The sequence below is a fragment of the Alligator mississippiensis genome, chromosome 5 (genome assembly GCF_030867095.1).
Source record: "Alligator mississippiensis isolate rAllMis1 chromosome 5, rAllMis1, whole genome shotgun sequence".
NCBI lineage: Eukaryota > Metazoa > Chordata > Crocodylia > Alligatoridae > Alligator > Alligator mississippiensis.
In genome coordinates, this window is record NC_081828.1 from 22,076,762 (window position 1) to 22,097,637 (window position 20,876).

Below are 20,876 nucleotides of genomic sequence, written 5' to 3' on the forward strand. Positions count from 1 at the left end.
CTCGCCCCTTCCGGCCCCGACTCAGCTGCGCCGAGCAAAGCCCCGCCCCTTCCGCGGCTTTGAGCTGCGGTGAGGAGGTTTGGCGTAGGTGGGCTTCCGTCCACCTCCCTCCGGCGTCATGGCCGCGGCCGCGTTCGGGCTGTGGCGGGAGCAGCGCCTGGCGCGGGCGGACACGAGCCGGAAGGGCCGCCTGGACCTGCCCGTCGCGGGCCTCGTGCAGCTGCTCAACAGCCAGGACCGGTTCTGCACCACGAGCTCGTGCGCCGGCCGCGTGCTCCTCGTGCAGACCCCGCCCGCCGCCGCCGTGAGTGTGCCCGGCCCGTCACCCCCCGCCGGCGGGCCCCTGGGCCGACCTGTTTGGGGCAGGGATGCTTCTGCCTCGAGCAGGGCGCAGTGCCTGCGTGAGGGCCCTTCGGCCCTGCCTTGCTGTGAGGTCCGAGCAAGCCGCACGCAGGTTCCGAGTCGGGGTCCCCGGCGCGCAGCGTGCCCTCTGGGCAGCACGCGGGGGAGGTGGAGCTGCCCTGGCTGCGCTCCTTGCCACCTCATGCTGCTCCTGGAGCTGGCTGGAGCCATGTGCAGCTGCACCTGCACGGGCCATGAGTAGCCTGAGGGCCTGCTGCTGGCAACAGGGGCTCTGTGCTATGGGGAAGGGTGTGGAGGTACCCCCACCCTCTCTCTAACCCTCACAAACCCACACCCCTCGCGCATACACACATCTCCCAACATGCCCTACAGCCCCCCACACACACAGCCATACCTTGTCACAACCCCCCTGACTCCACCATGCATGCCCCCTACCCCCACACACAATATACCAAAGAAAGACTTTATTTTTGAGCTTTTATGCAATCACCTCTATATACACTGCACAAACGTGTATAAATCAAGACAAAAATATTTTTTGCAATAAAATTAAAATACAGTATAGTAGATCTTTGAGTTTTAGTATATGATTTTTTTTTCTGGTTTCAAGATGGCAAACCCCTCCCAAAAAGAGTATTTCCAGGAGCAAGGGGAGGGACTTTTGGTGGTAAAGGTCATGGTTTTAGTGGCAGGACTTCCAGTTCTGACATGGCGACCAAGGAGTGGGGCTAGCGTTGCAGCCCTCAGCTCACCAAAACTCGTTAAGTGGCCCTCCAGTTGAAATAATTGCTCGTCCCTGCCTTAGGGCCTCATCCCCAGAGGCAAGAAAGCAAAGTGCGGAGGTTTCTGTGCCAGCCCCACTGCTCTAATCCCTGCTGCTCTTTGCCAGGATAGCAGCGGCTATGAAGTACAGAAGAAGAACTGCGTCTGGCTCATGGTAACACATCACATGTGCACCAAAGAGGAGGTGGTAAGAGGCTGGTGCCCAGCACCTTGTTATACATAACACTGTATTGCCTTCCTCTCATGCTCCAGAGAAGACATGAAGTTTGAATAGTGGCATTCAGCCTTGTGGTCCTGTGAGCCAGATGAGTGGTGTGGAACCAGTCTGTGTGTGAGATCAAACCCGGTAGGCCAGGATCGGGCCCAGGTGGACTTGGCTGGCCCAGGCATGCCCAGGTCAAGCCTGCATGGCCTCGGCTGGCCCCTACCTTCCCGGGATCAGGCTCCGCACGTTGAGATCAGTTACCCAAAACACTCATGATCACAAGGTTCCCATGATATAGCACTGGGGAGCTATGTCTGGCCTGCAGGCCAGGGGTTGAGCATTCCTGCACTAGAAAAAAGTATAGTTTTTTTTTTTCCTGGCCACTAAAATGAAGTGATGTGCAAGGTATCTACAATAGTTAGAGGAAGTGCTAGCTTCCTATTACAAACATAGTCAAATTGCTTAGTTTCCCTGCTTCATGTGGAGAGAGAGAGAGAGAGAGAGAAAATTTAAGTTTGACAGTTTAATATAACCTAGACTGGAGCATGAACAGGTAACAAAATCCACCACTTCCATAATCCATTCATCATGGCTGTATCCACGTGAGCATAAACCAGGGAATGCCCTTGCCACATGTCCTCTGGCACTTGGCAGGTTAACCCTGGGTGGGGTAGGGAGGCTGGGGCCAGCAACTGCTGGACCTGCAGCCTTATATGGGGGCATCCCAGGGCTCCAGCCATGGTGCTTTTACAGCTAGGAGCCTGGCCAGCACCCAGAGTATAAGTCTAGCGGGCCAGGCTCCAGTTTTGGGCAGTGCATGCTGCCATCACTTGCACTGCCCTGCTTTTTTTTGGTGTGGGTTCTTTTGACCCCAGGATTTCCCGGGGTCAAAAAAACCCCCAAACCTATGCTGCAAGGTAGCGGTGTAGAGAACGCTTGTATGTGCGGTGAGTGGTACCACATACCATAATTCCATGCTCGCTTGGACACAGCCAACAGGTCATTTTGTGGTATTTCTAGAACAGTATTTTCTAAAGTATGTTATCTGAAAAAAATGTACATCTAAGTTCCTTTTTCATAACATAAGTGGAGTCCTGCTTTCCATGTGATCTCAGTATCTTCGGTCTTCCATGAAATTCAGTCTTTTTCTAACCTAAGGCTACAAACATGGATGTTAGTTAAAGAGTGACTTTAAGGCTGAGCTTGCACATTTAGGAAGTAATGGCACTACAGATTCACTTTTTGTAGACCAAACAGGGTTCAGATGGTAATCTTGTTAGTATCTTACACTGAACTAGCAACGAAGTTCTATATTTCATTACCAACAGGAAAATAAGTTCTGCTATATTAAATCACACCTGATATCCATTAGTCTTTATGCTGTCTCTGACCACTGCCAACGTTAACTACTTCAGCAGAAAGTGAAAGGACCCTTCAGTACATAGACGTGGCAGTGTTTTGCCCCTACGTTACATTTTATCCCAATCTCAAGTAGATTATAGATTGACTTGATTGCAGAATTATGTTTACTATCCTTTTCCAAAGTTACTATCTGGGTTATTACAATTTTGTACAAATGTGTTAACTATATTTTTTATCTTTATTATAATTTTTTTAATTGCTCTGAATGCAATTAAGATTAGCATGTCCTTAGTTGGCAAGTAAATGTGTAAACTAGTGCCAAAAGTATTAATTTAATGTGCTAGATTTTTAATTTAATAATACCCTAAATATCCTTAAACCAAAAATCTAATCACTTGCAAGAAATTAAACAGATTCAGTACTCTTTGATTTCCAGATTTGCTTTTTGTTCTTTACATTTTACCCCACGAAGTAAAACCAATATCAGGACCATAAAAGCTACATATATCTGGACTCAAACGAAACCCCTTCACCTTATTGTTCTTGAGTTATTTAATAGCATCTTGATCAAAATCTCACCAGACTCAGTCTGTTTGCCATCAGCTAGGGACAAGGTGTGAGCAGCTCAGTAGGGTGCTGCAGCTTTTTGCTAGCAGGAACTTTTTTTTTTGTATTGACTTTTAGTGGCAGACATCTGGTAAGATATTTCATGCATCCATTAAAAGTGTGAGAACTACTTGACTAGTTTTATTTTCGTATACTATATACATGAGTGGTAATCTAATGGTTGGGAAATGAGTGGGAGTCAGAACTCCTGAACTGTATACATTTTGCTCTTCAGCAGGCAGCTCACTTTACCTTGCTCACCATTGTGTATGTCGGCAACCATCGTACAGGAACAGGAAACTTGAGATATAATTAACTGATTTTTTTATGATCTTTTTTATACTTTTAGGAAAAGGCTTTCATAATGTGTACAGAATACCTGTTCATGCAGGCATTCTGGGTACTGTTCAACAAGAATAAATAAAAATTCAGTAAAAATATGTCCTCGGAGATAAGTGCCATATTTTCTTTTTATGCATCGCTTTCTCAGTGACAAATCTACACACTATTTTTGGCAGTTGTATTCCGTATGTATGGGACTGCTGTTTGGCTACTTTAAGATGTACATAAGCACACATATGGATTCCTGTTGTAGTCCATGAGGATCTGTACTCATAAGTATGGCTGTGGAAAAAGAGTCTGGCAGTACTACTGTGCTGTGACTATAGTGTAGTGTAAACACGCCCAAGCTAACTTCATATAACTGATGTACATATCAATAATAGTCTAGCTGCAGGAGCACAAAGCCACAGGCCAACTACATGACAATTTACCCTGCTTCTCTGGCTGGTTTTGCAGCCCAGCCTGAGGACCATCCTGCTGCAGGACAAAGCAATGGGGGCACCTGTCCCAGGTGCTGATTTCTGAGGGAATGCAGAAACTGATTGTTATGCTTCTGCTTCAGCCATGCTGCTACAGGTACCCAAGCCAGCCAGTTAACAGCTGGTCTCAGGCAAGTTTGTACTGCACTGCAGTTCAGGCAAGCATTCAGTTTATTGGCGCAAGGACTGCCAAGTGTAGTGTGTGACAGAGACCACAGTTCTCTAAGTAAACACAGGTTCTTTCCTTTTCAACATCCCTCTCTACTGTTATGGCTGTAGTACAGGAAAGTCCCTGCATAGAACATCTCATCACCAATTGCCACTTGTAATTAATCTGTTTGCAGCAGTTAGGCTTTCACTTTGTACTGACTAAGAGCCTGGTTCTGTTCCCCCTGGGGTATTTGCCACAGACTCTACTGGGGTACAGAGATGGGCCTCAGACTTTGTAGGCGTAATAGGAAATTACTTTCAGTATTTTTTATTAAAATTGAGCCTTTCACAGGAAATTGGCGATTTAGAAGCAGTAAGGTAATAAAATCCCTTAGTTGTAATATTTCAGTTGAAAAGCATTTTGATGAAACAAGCAGCATCAGTCACTGCAGCCCTAGGGCACTGCTGACGCGCATGGACAATTTCAGTCGGTATGATTCTCTTGTCTATTTCTTCTTACTGCAAAACAGTCCCTTGAGCGCCTGCAAAATTACTTAGCTTTGTCAGAGAAACAGAAACCCCTTTTAAAAAAATATACCCACCACCCTTACTTTACATTGATCACAGCTAATATTGGACTCTGTTATAATACTTATCTCTGAGACATGCCTGTCCAATTTTGCTCCCAACTGCATTAACACTAGTCAGGTTGCTGAGACTGTGCGTTATAGGGCTCAGGTCACTAGACAAGAATTTTTAAACATAGGGAAAATGTTTGAAATAAGAGTATCTACATCTGTACGGAGGCCCCAGATCTTCATTATTAGGTCATGGGTTGACTGCTGGCTCTGCTTGGATCCCTGCTGAACTCGGTGGTGTTCATGGAAGCGCAGCATTTAACCCGTGGGCTTCATATTGTAGAGCCTAAAGTAACAGACACTGAGCACCACCAGTTCCTGCTGGCTAAAGTGGTAGCCAAAGATGCTTGGCATGTTTACAAAACAGGCCCCTAAATACATGACTTAACTTTTCAATATTAAGCATTTAAAATGTTTAGCCGTGATTCATAACCAGAACAGTGACTGAAAGAGATACACTGTGACAATATGCACATGCCTTCCTATATTCTAAGAGCTGAAGATAGTCATGTCAGCATTTTCACTTTATATCACCACTGCTGGTATTTTAAAGTGCTAGGCTGAGTTGACTTTGTTTATTTTAGGAGTTTTACTAAAAATATTTAATTTTGGAAAATAAAAACAAACTAAGTGGCAACAGCTCAAAGTTGTCCTAAACATGAATGTAGCAAATCTATACCTACTAATGCTTTCTTCAAAATGCTCTCTGATTGTGGGGAACACGATTAGTCTCAAAGTAAGAACACAAAAAAGTATAAAATACAGTGGTAGATTGTGGCACAAACTGCAGTAATGAAATGGTCTCAAACCAACCTTTGTGAACTAAAATCCGTAACAGCTTTTACATTTGTTTTACAGAAACACTGGATATAGAAGTAAAGAAGTCATAATTACATCCTAGGCCAACTTCCAACACATATGAAACAAATGGCACTGGCATCCTGTGTGTGGCATACAGCAGCTCAAGGAGGGGACAGGCAGCATGGTAGCAGATGGGGCAGAGAGGAGACGGGAGAAAGTGGAGCAGCAGATCAGGCAGGGAGCACAGGACAAGAAGCAGAAAATGTAGCAACTTGAGTAGGGGAAAGGAATCAGTGCCACTTAGGGATGTTCAGAGCTAATTTTGTGGCGCACTTGCCAAAAAGCTTGGCTGCCACTGTCCTAGGCAACATTTAATTGCTCATTGTGTACACACTTGCAAATACAGTTGTAGGAACATTTATCTTGAAGCAAAACATTTATCTTGAAGCCCTAACAGTAAAATTCACCATGTAGCTATAAAACAATGTATCCTTTTGAAGTAGGTTGAATTTAATTTCAATTTCTAAATCCTTTTATTTCATAATGTTAATAAAATAGCTAGAAACATTTAAGTGTGATCAAGTGGTTCAGGCCATAAATTGAGCCTAATTCATCTTTTAAGATTATTCTGCTTTGAGAACTGTTTCAGAATTTAAGTGCCCAACATCATATTAAAAAATCTACCCCTCCCCCCCCCCCAAAAAACAGTAGTAATGTAAAAAGTAGTACAGGCAGTCCTCAACTTACAATGTTTCAAGTTCCAATGTTTATAAATTGATACCCTATTTCAAGTTTATGACATCAGTTTTGACTTTACAATGCTTGATCCGATGTGATGCCACGCCAGCAAACAAGTTTGCTGTGTCACCCATCTCCCTGAGAACATTTGTCCAAAGTTCCTTGGACACTTTCTTTAAGAAAGCAGACAAGACTACAGAAAAACCTGCAGACAAGACTCCTAAGACTCCAGCCAAGAGCCCTTCAAAAAGTCCAACAATGTCACCTCAAAGAAGTCCTTCCAAATCAATATGATTGCTATTTACAATATAAATACATTAATGTAGCTATATTACTCATCTATAATTGATTAAGTACAAAATTCTGGGGTATTTTTGGTGAAAATAGAGTATTGGGCCTTGGTTCAGGAACCAATCCCCCATTTATAACATTGTTTCTTATAAGAAAATTGGTTCCGAGTTACAGCGTTTCAACTTAAGATGTAATTTTCAGGAACCAATTGTGTTGTAAGTCTGAAGACTGCCTGTAAAGAAAAAGGGAAGCAAGTGGGGGGAAAAAATCTTAAGTTTAATACAAAATCATAGCAAGGTTATCTGTTCAGCTAGTAGAAAATTTGAAAAATCTGTGAAGCTTCTCCTTATTATGAACAATGAAAAGCTAAACACAGTTAAACAACTACAGAAATCTGATTATTTGAGCCACATCAGTCCCTGTATTTATTTGTGTGTGTTACATACACTGATGAGGTTTTGTTTTGAAGTATTACTGATAGCCACTTGCATTTGTAGGACTAATATATTATAACATTCCCTGCATTTTCCAGATGACTGCATTGCAGAAAGCCACTGGTGACGCTATTTTCAAATTTGAACCATTTGTTCTCCATGTGCTGTGTCGAGAATTGCAAGATGCACAACTTCTGGTAAGATTTTATCAAGTAACAGTGTTGTATTGTTTTGTTTAAATTCCTTGCTGCATAAGTAAAAATGCTGGCAGTTAACTGTCTTGTAACACTTAGAATTATTCCCAGGAGAACTGTTTAATAACTGGGGTAATAAAATAAGTTGATGGAGAAAATATGGATTTAGACTTTCTGCAGATTTTCCTATACTTTCTAAAAATAAAATGACTTTAATGTACTCAGTCTCCTAGCTTAACCAGGTTTGGTTTATGCTTTGCCTGAATAACGTGTCACATTCCCTGGTTGATAATGTTTTGTAGAAACTAGTTTGCTAAGTGAAAAGAAATTCTATAGAGCTGCACAGGACAATCTTGTTCCTAACTTGTCATCTTCCTACAACTGTTGCTGCATGCTGCAAAATGTAAAAGCATACAAGGCTCTCCTGGTTGTAAAAATAATCAGTCTGACAAAATGCATATGAATTGTTTAAAATATTTGTGTGTTCCACAGCATTCAGCAGCTATAAATTCTGGATTCAGGAACTCTGGCATTACAGTTGGCAGAAGAGGGAAAATTATGATGGTAAAGTCTTTTTTTTTTCCTGTTTTGTTACACAACTTAAAAATTATTCTCTAACATGAAGACACTTAATAAATGTTACATCTGAATAGCATTATTTAAGGTTAGCTGTGGTATGACAAGCCATAGTGAAGATCTCCATCCAGTCTTAACAAACAACTGAATCTCCTCTGATGATTTTTTCTTTAAAAGAATTGCACCAACTTTGTAGGGCTATCTACTTAAAAGTAAATAGAAGCTAGTTTAATTCAAGATAGTACTTTTTTATATCCCCTAGGCTGTTCGGAGCACTCATTGTTTAGAAGTTCCATTAAGCCAGATGGGGAAATTGATGGTCACTGAAGAATATGTTGACTTCCTAGTACAGATAGCTAATCGGAAGATGGAAGAGAACTTGAAGAGGATTGACAGGTTTGTTAAATTACACCCATTCTACTTCACAACATCTGAATTTCAGATGTATCAATTTATATGGGAAAAATGCTATATCAAACATTTAATCACAAGGTAGTAATAGGTTTAAAATGTAACTTCAGTTAAGAGTTAAATTTTCAGCTATTGAAGACCAGAGATAAGTACTTCATTAAACAGTCATCTGTATGAGCAACATTATAAGGTAACTACTCAAAGTGGATGTATTTAATATTTCCAAAAAGGTCTGGACTACAACTTTTTCAAATGTATAGGATGGACTTCTCATGGAGTGCTGATTGATGCATGGCTCACTTCATAGTGGGACTTGTGTTTGCATAGATTTTACACAGTATCTAGACACACATAATTAAAAACTTTTAATGAAAAATCAGGATGTTTTCTTATTTTAAATTCACAGTTTCATGTGGGTTCAGATTAGAATACACACTTTAACAGACTAAACACTGCATAGTTCTGACACTGGTCTGTCAAATGTGCTGGTGGTCTACTGAGAGGTAGGTAATAGCATCATCTTCTTTCCAGATGTGAGAGCAGACAGTAGGGTAGGATGAAGAGTAAGAGGACAACATACTTAATTGTACTAATGACAGTTAAAAATTTAAGAAAAATGTTTTTCATATTGTCATTGCCAAAGGGGTATTTAAGTAATTGCTAATGGGAGGGAAGTTGGTCCACTGAATCATGAATAGGATTTTCCATTAGAGACACCTGGAAGATGATTATCCGTTATGAAGTTCTCAGTAATATGGGATTTTAATTATACATTGGGCATCTTTGCCAAGTAGGTTCCATCAATAAGATTAGTGGTTAGAGAAATGACAGCATATATATAGGAGACATTTGGTAGTATCCTCACAGAGGACTTGAACAGGGCAGCATTTGGATTTAGTAAGAATTCTCTTATAATGGTTCTGCATTTATTTTAAAGGTGTTGCAAAAACTGTAATGTTTGGCTTGCAGAAACAGCAAACATACACAAATTGTAACTACATACTTACTGCTTTCTAGGTTTTACAGCTGCCTGCAGTTGGCTTTGAAAACCCAACATGGCTCTAGTAGCTCACTTTGTGAAACAGTCAAGACATGTTCTACACACAGTTGCAGGAGCAAAAGAAAACCAGATAAAGCATGTGATGTGATCGCCTCTCCAGACAGTAACTCCTTTTGTGAAACAGTTCAAACCTATTCTGTGTACGTTCGCAGGAGAAAAAGAAACACAGATAATGTGCATGGTGTGAATACCTCTCCAGATGACGATGAAGATTCAGAAAGTGAAGACGACCCAGAAATCAATCTTAATATTTTTGAGGAAATATATTGACATGGGATATTATCTCCTTGTTAATATATGCCTAGAAGTATGAAAACATTGCAAGCATACTGATATTTGTACTGCTCTTTATAAGAGCTTTTAAACTTCTGTGTTCTGGGAAACAATGCTATTGTGGAAGTTTTACCATGAGGACAATATTCACTAAAGCCACTAATAAAACAAATGTGACAGGTTCTGAGTTGTATATAAAATGCTACAGAAATGCACCTTCTAAAAATAAAGTATCTTTATATTTTAAAGACAAACACATAGCAGCTTAATTTTGCATTGCTCTAGTTTGTCACCAATCCACAGGGAAGGCCATACTAATTTTAACACTGGGGAAAGACCTAAAGCTCCAGCGCTCAGCAATTACATCCTTATTCCAGTACTACTGCTACTACTGTAGCTCCTTCTATGAGTTCATAAGAATATTGATGTTGGAAACCTTAACCGTTCGGGACTATTCAATCTGTTTGCAGAAATACAGGACAGCCTTGTCAAAAGAAGGCAGTATTTACTACTGAGTACAGTACTTGTGTACCAAGATTTGCATGAAAAAACAAAGTTGAGATGCATGTCCATACTGGCAGTGTAAGCTGCCTCTCCAGTCCAACATGTCCAGAATTCCATCGCTTCCACTGTAATAACAGTTCTGCTGCTTTGTACACTTCAGTCCTTGGTTTCAAGCTCTGGTTGCACTGTTTATGTGTGTTCTTTCTGCCTTGGTCAGCTGGTTTTAAAAGTCTTGAACTATCCGATAGTTTTATGTTAGCTTCAAGAAAACTCTTGGCAGTCTCTTTCATTCATTAGTGTCTTTCTGACCCTTGCCCATTTCTTATTTCCACCTACCAAAGAAGCTAAATAAGTGGTCGCAATCCAGAAAATAAGCAGGGAAATAATCAGACTTTTTAAAATAAAATAGAGAAATTTGTCATGTTCTTGACAGGTATGCTCCCCAAACATTTGGCACTTAACTACAATAACTGTCTTCTTTGTTGCTCAGTGACAGAAGGTTAAGTCTGCTTAGGAAACTCTTATGCTTTCTGTATGATTTTTGTTGTGGGGCAAAAAGCTTTTGTGTGTGGTTAAAAATCGGCGATGTTGGGATTAGTTCAAACTGCTGCTTATTTAATTGAGAAAGGTATTGTGACAGGACTGTGCCCCAGGAATGCCTGTGATGCTTTGCATTTGGAGGCATATTCCCTGGTTCTGCATATGGAGATACTCTAATTATCTTAGTTGTGGGAAATCCTAGGTGTCCATACAGCTCCTGCCCCACTGAGCTCCCCAGGGCACCTATCTGCCACACCTTGATGGAATTATCTTTTGTAGGGAGGCTGCCCCCAAGGTCCCTGAGTGAGCCCTAGCCTGCCTTGGCCAGTGGCCAGTGAGTCCCATCTGTACCTAGCTGCCCCCCCTGTTCTTCAATGCCCTGGATGCCCGCCCCACTATATCAGTGCTCCACGGCACCAGTTACCTTAATGGAAGGAGGCCATTTGTGGCCTCCTTCAATCCCTACAGCCACACCCATGCCTCACAGATATTACTTTAGATTCATACACAAGCTTGTACAGGCTGAAGCCCACGTGGGTACTCTCACTGTCAACTTCCAGCCTAGGCCCACTTCTTCCCCAGCTTCTGAGTCTGGCCCTTGGCGCATCTCACTGGCTTAGGGTTGCCCCTATAGGGTTGAAAGTCTGGAGCACTTCCCAGGTACCCCTGTGTGGCCTCCTGTCTGTCCCCACAGCCACTATCCAGCCTCCAGTTCCTAATCAGAACAGAAATGCAAGCCCAAACCAAAACTTCTCCCTATGCTGGGCCAATAACTCCCTCACTGACTATAAGTCCTCATTAGCTCTATACTTGCATCTCTTTGAGACTGCCTGTGTGCTGGTCAGTGCCATCCTGCACAGGGACTCCTCTCTCTGCTGCTTATAGAGCCACTGCCTGCCCTAGCTCAGGCCTTAGGTTTATATGCTTCAAAGCCCCCCCTCCCCCCACCCTGTTTCTGCCATGTGGCTTCCCCCACCCACACACAGGAGTTTCCCCTTTTAATTAAGGGCCAGCCCATGCTCCTGCTGCTGCAGCCCCACACAGCCAGCTTGGTCTGCTACCTGCTCTTAAAGTAACAGGAGCTTCTGGCTCCCTGTTGCAGGTATTATTAATAAATATGCTTTTATAGAAGTTTTACTCAACAGAAAAAAAACCTTAATTTTGCCTTCATATGCAGCACATACAGCACCTTAGAGTCAATGCATTTGGGATCAGTGTACATGTCTTTACTGCTTAGATGACTTGGGTAATTGGCACCTGGGTTAGCTTAGCTAGTTTCATCTGGGCACCTGGGAAGTGCCCAGATGAAACATCCCTACAGCCCTGCAGGTTGTGCTTTACTGAGTCCTTGCTCTTTCTGCAATCCTTCATGTGCATTTGGAGGCATATTCCCTCATTCTGCCTATGAAGATACTCCAATACCCTCTATTAGTTGTGGGAAATCTTAAGTGTCCTTCAAAAGGAACTTGGTGAGGCACTGAAGGACTCTCAGCATTTGGAGGGCTTTTGTGCCTGTGTCCTCACTGCCAAGTGGCTGGGTTTAATCCTGCAGGGGAGTAGAACTTGAGCTCTCATTTATACTTCAGCATGAACATAAAGATTCCCTCCACACCACCTAGACAGGGTGGACTACAAGGCAGGCAGAATTCCTAGTTTACTTGCCAGTGGAGTCATTTCCAAAAAAAAGCGTCTATTAGGGACTGTGGACCGGTTATTAAGAATTTTCTATTTGCATTTAACGGTTGGAATGTGTTCCATTTCTGAAACTTCTAGCATCATAAATGTATGGGCATGAACTTTCTAAGCTTAATTTAGCGGACATTATGTAAACATCTAAATAAAAGTTAGCTGCTTAGGCTACAACATGCTACAATTCATTTACTTCTACACTTGAACACTAGAAAGTCCATCTGTATTATGGGGGGTTTTGCATAAAGCTATAGCAAATTGCATGTTAAAAAAAATGCCACGTAATAAATCAAGAGCTTCTGTTATGAAATGTATTCAGTGGTTTCTAACACTCAGATCAGGAGGAGATCAGTGCTAAGAATTGGGAGGGGCGGGGGGGGTGGAGTAAGGGAAGGGAGGGGCAAGGATAATGTCATCATAGTTAAAAAACTGTCATTGTTTCCATTACCTAAACCTGTGTTTTCAGGGGAGTTTAATTCCACTGTAAAATGTGCCTGGAGCACAGTTTTGGCATATTAGGTGTCAGCCTGGGGAAAAATAATTGGGATCTTTAAATAGATTTTTAAAAAGCTTTTAAGCTGCATTTCCAGGAATGTAAGTGCCAAGAAAAACAGATGTAAGAGTGCATGTTGTTTATTTGTGCTCCTAACTCAAAATTTTCCTCTGCTGTACTGCTGTGCACTGTATAAATCCAAGTCCACCCTACAAAAAGAGTGCTGATCTCAACATCTCCATGTGGAATGGGGAAATAAAGACCCGCCCAGTCAACAGCCTTCTCCTAAAAGGTGAGGGTCATTCTTTTGGACTACCAAATTAAGTGTCATTTGGCTTAGTATCTTATTGCATGTAGAAATATTACTCCTTTTAGTCAAAGCAAGACAAGTAACTTTACTACTATTTTCATCCCTTTTGTGAGGGAAGGATTTGTCCTATGATCACAACGTCTCCAGGACCTGGAGACTCACTTATTATTTCTTTAAGGTACTGAATGCCTTCACAGATTCAGAGAGTTATAGATGTTAGGGCTGGAAGGGACCTCATAAGATCATCGGGTCCAGCCCCCTGCCTAAGTGGTAGGAAGTCAGCTGGGAGCAGATCACCCCAGCAAGATAAGCATCCAAGCGTTTCTTAAAAAGTTTCCGGAATAGGTGCATGCACCACTTCTAGGGGGGAGTCTACTCCAGATTCTGGAGACTTGAGCGGTAGAGAAGTTTTTCCTTATGTCCAGTCTAACATGGTCTTCCAGCAGTTTGTGATTGTTAGACCTTGTCTTCCCCTGGGGTACCCTGGTGAACAGATGTATAAGATATCAGAAAAGAAACTGGAAACTAAACTTCACAGAAGCATACTAGAAATATATATAGATTTCACTATAGGAGTAAAATCAGCAGGTCATTCCAAATCACCTCCAATGTGACTTAGAGGCACACCATTTATATAGCTGCTTTAAGGAGCTTACTGTGGCAGGATGTCCAGTGGTATTTACCCTAGTAGGCTAAAAGAAGTGGGGTGTATGGTGAGGAGGTGGGTCAGCAGCATCCCCACTGCACCCAAAAAAGGAATTTGAAGGGAGTGGAGCCTGCAAAGCCCAATCCACCGAAGTATTGGATGAGCAGGACTCGTAGTACATGTTGGGCTCGGTGAATGTTAACAGAGGCCCAATAAAATAGCACATCTGGGCAGCTGACACTTCACGGGCAGGGAGAGGATGGCAACTGCACCACAGAAATGGTGGTGCTAAAGCTGCTAACAGAAGTGTTTGACAAGATAATCTACTTCCATCCATATTGCAGTTATACATCAATGGCTTTCTCCCTTAAGCAATCAACATCTTATACAAATCATTAGTTCCATCCTGCAGCACAACTGTTTCCTTTTGGAACGGAGGTTGCCTTAATCCAGCAAGTTGTGTAAGTAGCAGAAACATCTGTTTCAACAAGTTGTGTGGTGCTGAGTTCATATAGCAGATAACAAGACAAAAATCAACAGTGGAGATAAGGTAAATAATGGTTAGATTTATACAACACGCCACTAGGTGGTAGAGTGCTACATACAGTGACAGCAAGCAGTTTCAGCTTTAGATTTAGATGAAGTTTTATTTGCTTGTGTAGCTAATTTGTGTTATTTTTTAACTTTTTGGGGGGGAAAAGACTGGCATTTAAAGCTTATCCAAAAAAATATGAAAACAAAGACTGCCTTCTCCGTTAGAAGTGGTGTTTCTAAAATAAAGAGACTTCTACCATATTCAGGGGATGGTTTAAAAGTTAGTCTGAATATACTCAATACCATCAGTGAACTGAATTTACAGTCATGGCTTCCATGCATTTTAGAAACATGCGTATTTTATACAATTATATTCTTGCTGTGTTCTTTGTATTTCAGAGAGAAAAATATAGAATTGAAAAAGAAGAGATAAAAAAAACAAACCATAGGCTTTAGTCTCTAGCTGAAGGATTTTAAATGTCTGCAATTCTATAAGGATTCTTTGCAAATATAGTTAATCCTGTAAAGGATTTGTACATAGTTCTATATAGAACTATATGTATGAAAAAAAACCCCACACTGTACAGAAGGTTTTCATGCATATTGCATGTAAAACGTTCAGCATGTGTTCATGTGTAGAGTAGAGATAAGCAGAATATATACACTTAGAGGACAAGGTTATTCCATGCAACTGTGGAGTTATTTTCCCCTGACAAAACTCCAGTTTTCATCACCCATATTTTTAAACAATGTAGACATTACAGGAATGTCTAGACCTGTACATTTCACAGTATTTATTATTATGAACTAAGATTTCTTTTTTGAAAAAGAAAAATGTTTATCTCTGCATTCTCCTCTTACACTAAAATCAGTTTTGTTTAATCATCGGAAAGTCGAAAAGATTGGACCAGATTTGGCCATTTCTTAATTTTATGCCCAATGGAACCTGGTCATTTAAGTATAGCAACCGGCATAAAGAAATAAATAGAACTGCATGGTTGCAAACAGGAGGAAGAGGAAGGAACTTTTATTGCTTGTCCAAAATCTCAACATGATTAGGAAGGTTCTTTTATCAGAAGTTTTTAATACAGAAGGGTATACTGGTATCAGCACTTGCACGGTTTGAGTGAGCAAAAACTTTCAGCTAGAAAGCCACTTAACCAAGCCATAATTTGGATTTGCCGTCTCCAAAATCCTACGCTACGGACCTGTAATTTACCTACAGAGGATGCATTCTCTTACCCCAAATATAAGTGGAGTTTCATATATATTCAGGCTGAGTTTTGTGGAGCTATATTTTATTTTCAGCTTCCTTAGAAAGTTCTACTGTATTTTGAATCCACTGTTTTAAACACTGGGTATACATACAGACACCTGTAAACCAAATTACAAGTAGTTTGGGGAAACTGCATGCATCGTAGAGGAAAATTCCAAGGTTCACTAGGAAGAGAGAAAAGTCTTCTGTGCGCGTTCTACTTCACATCTTGTACTTTGATACTCACAGCTTGTGTGTTTGATTTCTTAGAATAGAGGCACATTTTCTGTGACTGCAGATTCACTTTACAAGTTACAAATGTTCTGGGGTAGCTGACTTATTTATTCCTCTTACGAGTTTATTTTCTTGCTTAGAACTTGTTACCCTTCACAGCAAGAATCATTTCAGGTCATCCTTCCCTCCCTGCATCTGAACCAAATCAGTTGCCTGTTCTGTTTTAAAAAGTGTGGCATGAAATGGACCCAATCCTGAAGGATGGACCCAATCCTGCCCTAATGTGCAGCTCTTCCCAGGAGTCTTACTATTGAAAACAAATTGAACTAGAACGGAATGACAATGACTTTAAAGTGAAACTGATGTTTTAAGATGAAGTTAACATCCTACAAAGAACTCCTTACAGTCTCAGTTGAGACTGCTAAAATGTTTGACTTTGTTTTATTAGGATTGATATATTTATTAGCACAATGTGGTCATTTATCATTACTCTTGATATTAAAAACAATTTACTGATGATGCGTCTTCCGTGCAGTGGAGTTTTGGGAAATCGTCAGCAATTTGAGTTGGTGGAAATATACAACTACTAGGAAAAAACCACTTTGATTTTATATAATGTGATATTGAGGAAGACTTTAGTCTGATCTACAAACAGCTTAACATAATTACAATGTAGCCTCTTGTGCTGTAAGCAGTATTAAACGGGGCAGAGGAGAGGAGCTGGAAAAAAACAACTCGGCAGATTTAGGCATAAATGTGAATTATCTCAGCATTTCAGAATGATTTAAAAATTCCCTCAGCTGCCACTAACTTCAGTGGAATATGAACATGCACACCTCCATCAAAATGGGAAAATTCTCAGTTGTTTTCAAAGCAGAGCAACAATCATCAAATACTAAGATTCAGGATAAAATTAGATCCCTATTTTTTTCTGGATTAAGTTTGCCCTACTCATTTTATACTGCTGCAGACATGGGTTTGTGCTGTCAACAGTTTCTCTGTTGTCAGTTTTCACATAACCAATGAAAAATAGCTATTTTCTTGAATGCCAAGTTTCCATTGACATGAACAGATAATTTCATCAAAAGAACTACTAATTATATATTTATACCTTAACTGTTGTGCTTTGTTTTAAATAAGAATCCTGGGGGGATGCCTTAAACAACTGTTAATTTAATTTAATTGTTAAATCACTTTGCATCACTGGCAGATACACAGATTCCAGCACTATATCAGCCTACAAATATGCCTTTTTAAGATTTATGGAATATCTAAAGAATTTAAATGAAAGTTATATTGCAGTGCTGGTCTGGTAAACAATTACTAGTTGGTGTAAACCAGTGCTTCTCAACCTTTTTAGACTTGAGGCAACCCTGGACAGACTCAAGGCACCCCTCAAAAAATCCCAGCTCTTAGTTTTCACTCTTTTTCTGACTATAGAAAAATATATCATTTTTTTTTTTGTTTGGTTTGGTTTGTGGGTTGTTTTTTTGCTTTTGGGGAGGGAGGGTTGTTGCAAAGACTATAACTATGGATTTCTATTTGAAATCTCTGAACTTACTTTGTGAATTTTGCTTGTAAACCTAACAGTGCAAACACTGCATGGCACCCCACAGCAACCTTGAGAGAATCTCAAGGCACCCCAGGCTGCTGTGGCACCCTGTTTGAAAATCACTGGTGTATACTGTTATCGTCATATTAACTTCAGTAGAGCTATGACAATGCACATCCATTGCTGATTTCCTTCCATAGGTACAGAATGAAAATGAGCTTTTCTATTCTTAAATACACATCTTGAAAGCAGAACTCCACTAATCTACTTTTTGACACGTTCCAGAGGGGTGCAGTGGCCAATAGGACACTTTTCTTTTATTCTATTTTCAGTCACAAATAACTTTTCAAAATTTCACTTTCAAGCTGCAATTCAGAGCTATTCCTGCAACGCATGTCACAAAGCTAGATTACTGCCTCTGACTCTCTTACGACAATTTTTTTTTAAAGCTTCAGCTCTTTCAGAGAATGAGGAAAGTGGCAAATATATACTTCCCCCATTTTATAAAATGATCCTATAGCAGCAAAATAGCTTTGGATAGAGTTGAAACGTGGCTTGGAAATAGTCCTCCATTGTGAAGCACGCTTAAGTGAAAATAGTTTGTTTGGATGAGTTATGACCCATTAAGAACTGCACTCTGCACAATAGATTCTGTGCAATGCAGCTGTCATCCTTCTTGCTGCAGAGAGAAAGAATAAAAGATATGTGGATACCAGCTAAAAGTTGTCTGCTATGTATACAAGGATGGGACAAAATCATTCCATCCTCCCATCCTGACCCAAGGGAACTGATCTGCAGGAGCTCTAGCTAGCTAGGTCTGGCTCCCCAGGCTTTGGGACACAATGATTAGTTGGGGGCTGGAACTGAAGGACAGCTGTTCTTTGTTGGATCAGCCCCAGAGAAGGAGGCACAAAAATAGGCAACATTTAAATCAGTGTTAAGACTCAATATTGACTTCAGAAATCCCATCACTATAGCATCTTTAATTGCTTCTAAGCAAGCTGCCCCCTTTTTTCTGTCTTATATTGCTACGGTTCACAGAATTATCTGCACCAGTCTGAGGTTGGGAAACTGGCAGCCCTTCCCATCTCCTATATCCTGTCCCTGAAGAGAATGATCTACAGAATGTAATAAGTATCAGACAATGGAGTTCGATAGCTATTTCCCCAAAAAGTGGCTAAGATGTAGAGAATAATATCCTTTCCATGGACCCCGTTAGTTGGTAGGTTAGAGGCCAAATTGTTCCAGCTTTCCCAGTGCAAAGTGCCCAGAAAAACAACCACAGATTGTGCATGCTTGGTGTTTTGGAGTCCTAACCAGTACCAGGAGCTGGGCTATCCTATAAGCTTTCTGAGGCATTCTACAGAAGCTATTCCCCATTAAAGCCTATTTTTGGTAGAAAATTACCTAAAGAAATATTATTTCCTCCTGAATTCCACAGGACTTTTCTGATAAGGGCTTATTTCCTTGGGAATGATTCACTCTTGCACTCCTTTTTAGGTCAACACGACTGTTTTCTGCAAGTGGACAAATATCCGTATGCCCCATCAACATGGCAGTTCAGACTCTCCACCAAGTATGAACGCTGGGCTTTGCAACTCACCTTAACCCTCCTGAGAATTTTCTGCTAGAAGATGTAATCCAGCCTGTTTACACATTACAACCCAAGACTTTAATTCTACTTTACTATAAAGTTTTGTCTATATGAGCAAATAGATGCACAGAAACACAATGATTTTCTTGATCTATGTAGTTTTAAAACTGGAAAGCTATAACCCCAAATCTCTACTACATCATTTCAAAACAATCACTGGAATTTTACAGTGAGCCTTTTAAATTTAGCAACTCACCAGCAGGATTTCACATGTATTTATTTAATAAATAAGAAGTTTTCATTTGGTACATTCGCTAAAAATAATCTAGTTCTTGGTGCATTTTAAACAAAGGAAAATTGTTTAATTTTTTGCTGTACTTTTCAGTGTTGCCAACATGTAGAAAACAGAGACAATAAGATCTCTTGCACTGCTTCAAAAGGTAGGTGTAACATTGATTTATAAATGATTAAACGTTTAAGATAACTTAAGAAAGGGCACCCTTTAAACACACAGTTATACTGCATAAGTTAAATAGCTACCCTCTGTTTTATCTGAGGCTACAATGAAAAAACAAAAAAAGTAAATCTATTTTTTTGTTATTTTTTCTTCATAGTGAAGCAACTGTCAAGTTTCCCTTATGCTGACTGTTTAATGTAGTTCTGAGTCATTTTTACTGAGACTATCCTTGAAGAGAAAAATGAATTCTTGTGATTTGTCTTAAGCATGCTGTTTTCTGACACTAGGGGTCATTTAAGCTTATATTCCTGCTGTGAAATACTAAACAGCTGTCCTGGAAAAAAAACTGTTTTCCTGGGACCTGACTACTAATTTTCCACTAATAGAGCTGTAAATGGATCCCATTGCTTTAAGAAGATTTTTCTGTCTGAGATCAATTACATATATGAATATTGCAGTAAGAGTAATACTTTTATTCTCTGCCAATTTAAATATTTTTGCATAACTCCACAAACAAAAATCAAGGTATACTAACAAATGATAAGATGGTAGAGTTTTTCTGTTTTTCCTGTTTTTTCCTTCAGAACATTAAGTCTCAGTTGCATATCTAGAACCAAAATTTATTCTCTTCCATAGAGATTAGAATGAATTTGCCTTTTCTTTATTGCAAAAATTATAGCTGCATAGAAACACTGCATTCTGGCAACATGACATGGTAGAATTTCTTGAACAGATAATTTTGTACATGTTCCAGTCATGTTCTCTATACCCACATCAGTCAGCCACAATCCAAGTACACATTAACACTTCCACTTTCACTTCAATGTATCCCTAAACATTGGGCCACCTCCCATATGGAATCAGAACCAGAAATTTGGCCCAAGATAGGCAACTTTATTGATAGCTATTTTTATTTAATTCTTTGTTATCTAGATACAGAATGTTCATATTCAAGAATGTGCTTTCAAAACCCATAATATTTTAGGGTAATATTAGACAAAGTCTTTATTGAATAACATACATTCCAAGTTGTCATTTTGATATGAGGGTTGTGTTTCTCTCTAGCATGAGTTAGTTCATATGTCAGCAAGTAACTGAAAATAAGTTTGATGGGAGGTTCTCTTTTCAAATGGCATCTGTTGTTTTCAGATCTAGTTAAACTATAATAGCAGGTATCTTTGGTTTGTGCGGTACAGGTAAGCCATTTCAAGCCACACTGAAATTGCCACCTTATTTATCTTATGTGTTGCCAGAATTTTGCCACCCTCCAAAACATACAGCTCTTCTTTTCTGAGAAGAATATTCCATCGCTCTTCTCTTCGTGGAACTCATTCATCCAAGGGAAATTATGGCCTCTCATTT

At 40.3% G+C, this 20,876-nt stretch overlaps 1 protein-coding gene across 3 annotated transcripts; it reads left to right on the forward strand.

The window, feature by feature from the left end:
- The first annotated feature begins 56 nt into the window (after positions 1-56).
- Positions 57-9,960, forward strand: TYW3 (tRNA-yW synthesizing protein 3 homolog). Of its 3 annotated transcripts, none has more exons than XM_019489104.2 (6): positions 57-304; positions 1,253-1,330; positions 7,291-7,389; positions 7,879-7,950; positions 8,225-8,358; positions 9,391-9,960. In XM_019489104.2, the coding sequence occupies exons 1-6, from the start codon at positions 119-121 to the stop codon at positions 9,701-9,703; spliced, it is 882 nt and encodes a 293-aa protein (XP_019344649.1). In that variant the 5' UTR covers positions 57-118; the 3' UTR covers positions 9,704-9,960. The 3 variants fall into 3 exon arrangements, with proteins under 3 accessions (XP_019344649.1, XP_014449338.2, XP_059583930.1); XM_014593852.3 differs by having other exon boundaries at positions 58-304; positions 1,253-1,333; XM_059727947.1 differs by lacking the exon at positions 1,253-1,330 and having other exon boundaries at positions 58-304.
- Positions 9,961-20,876: the final 10,916 nt, after the last annotated feature.

Bases quoted from the DNA above. Each gene is read 5' to 3' on its own strand.
- TYW3 (XM_014593852.3), top strand. From the start codon at position 119: ATGGCCGCGGCCGCGTTCGGGCTGTGGCGGGAGCAGCGCCTGGCGCGG. The intron at 1,334-7,290 runs GTAAGAGGCTGG...TGCATTTTCCAG, and splicing joins TGTGCACCAAAGAGGAGGTG to ATGACTGCATTGCAGAAAGC. The intron at 7,390-7,878 runs GTAAGATTTTAT...TGTGTTCCACAG, and splicing joins TGCAAGATGCACAACTTCTG to CATTCAGCAGCTATAAATTC.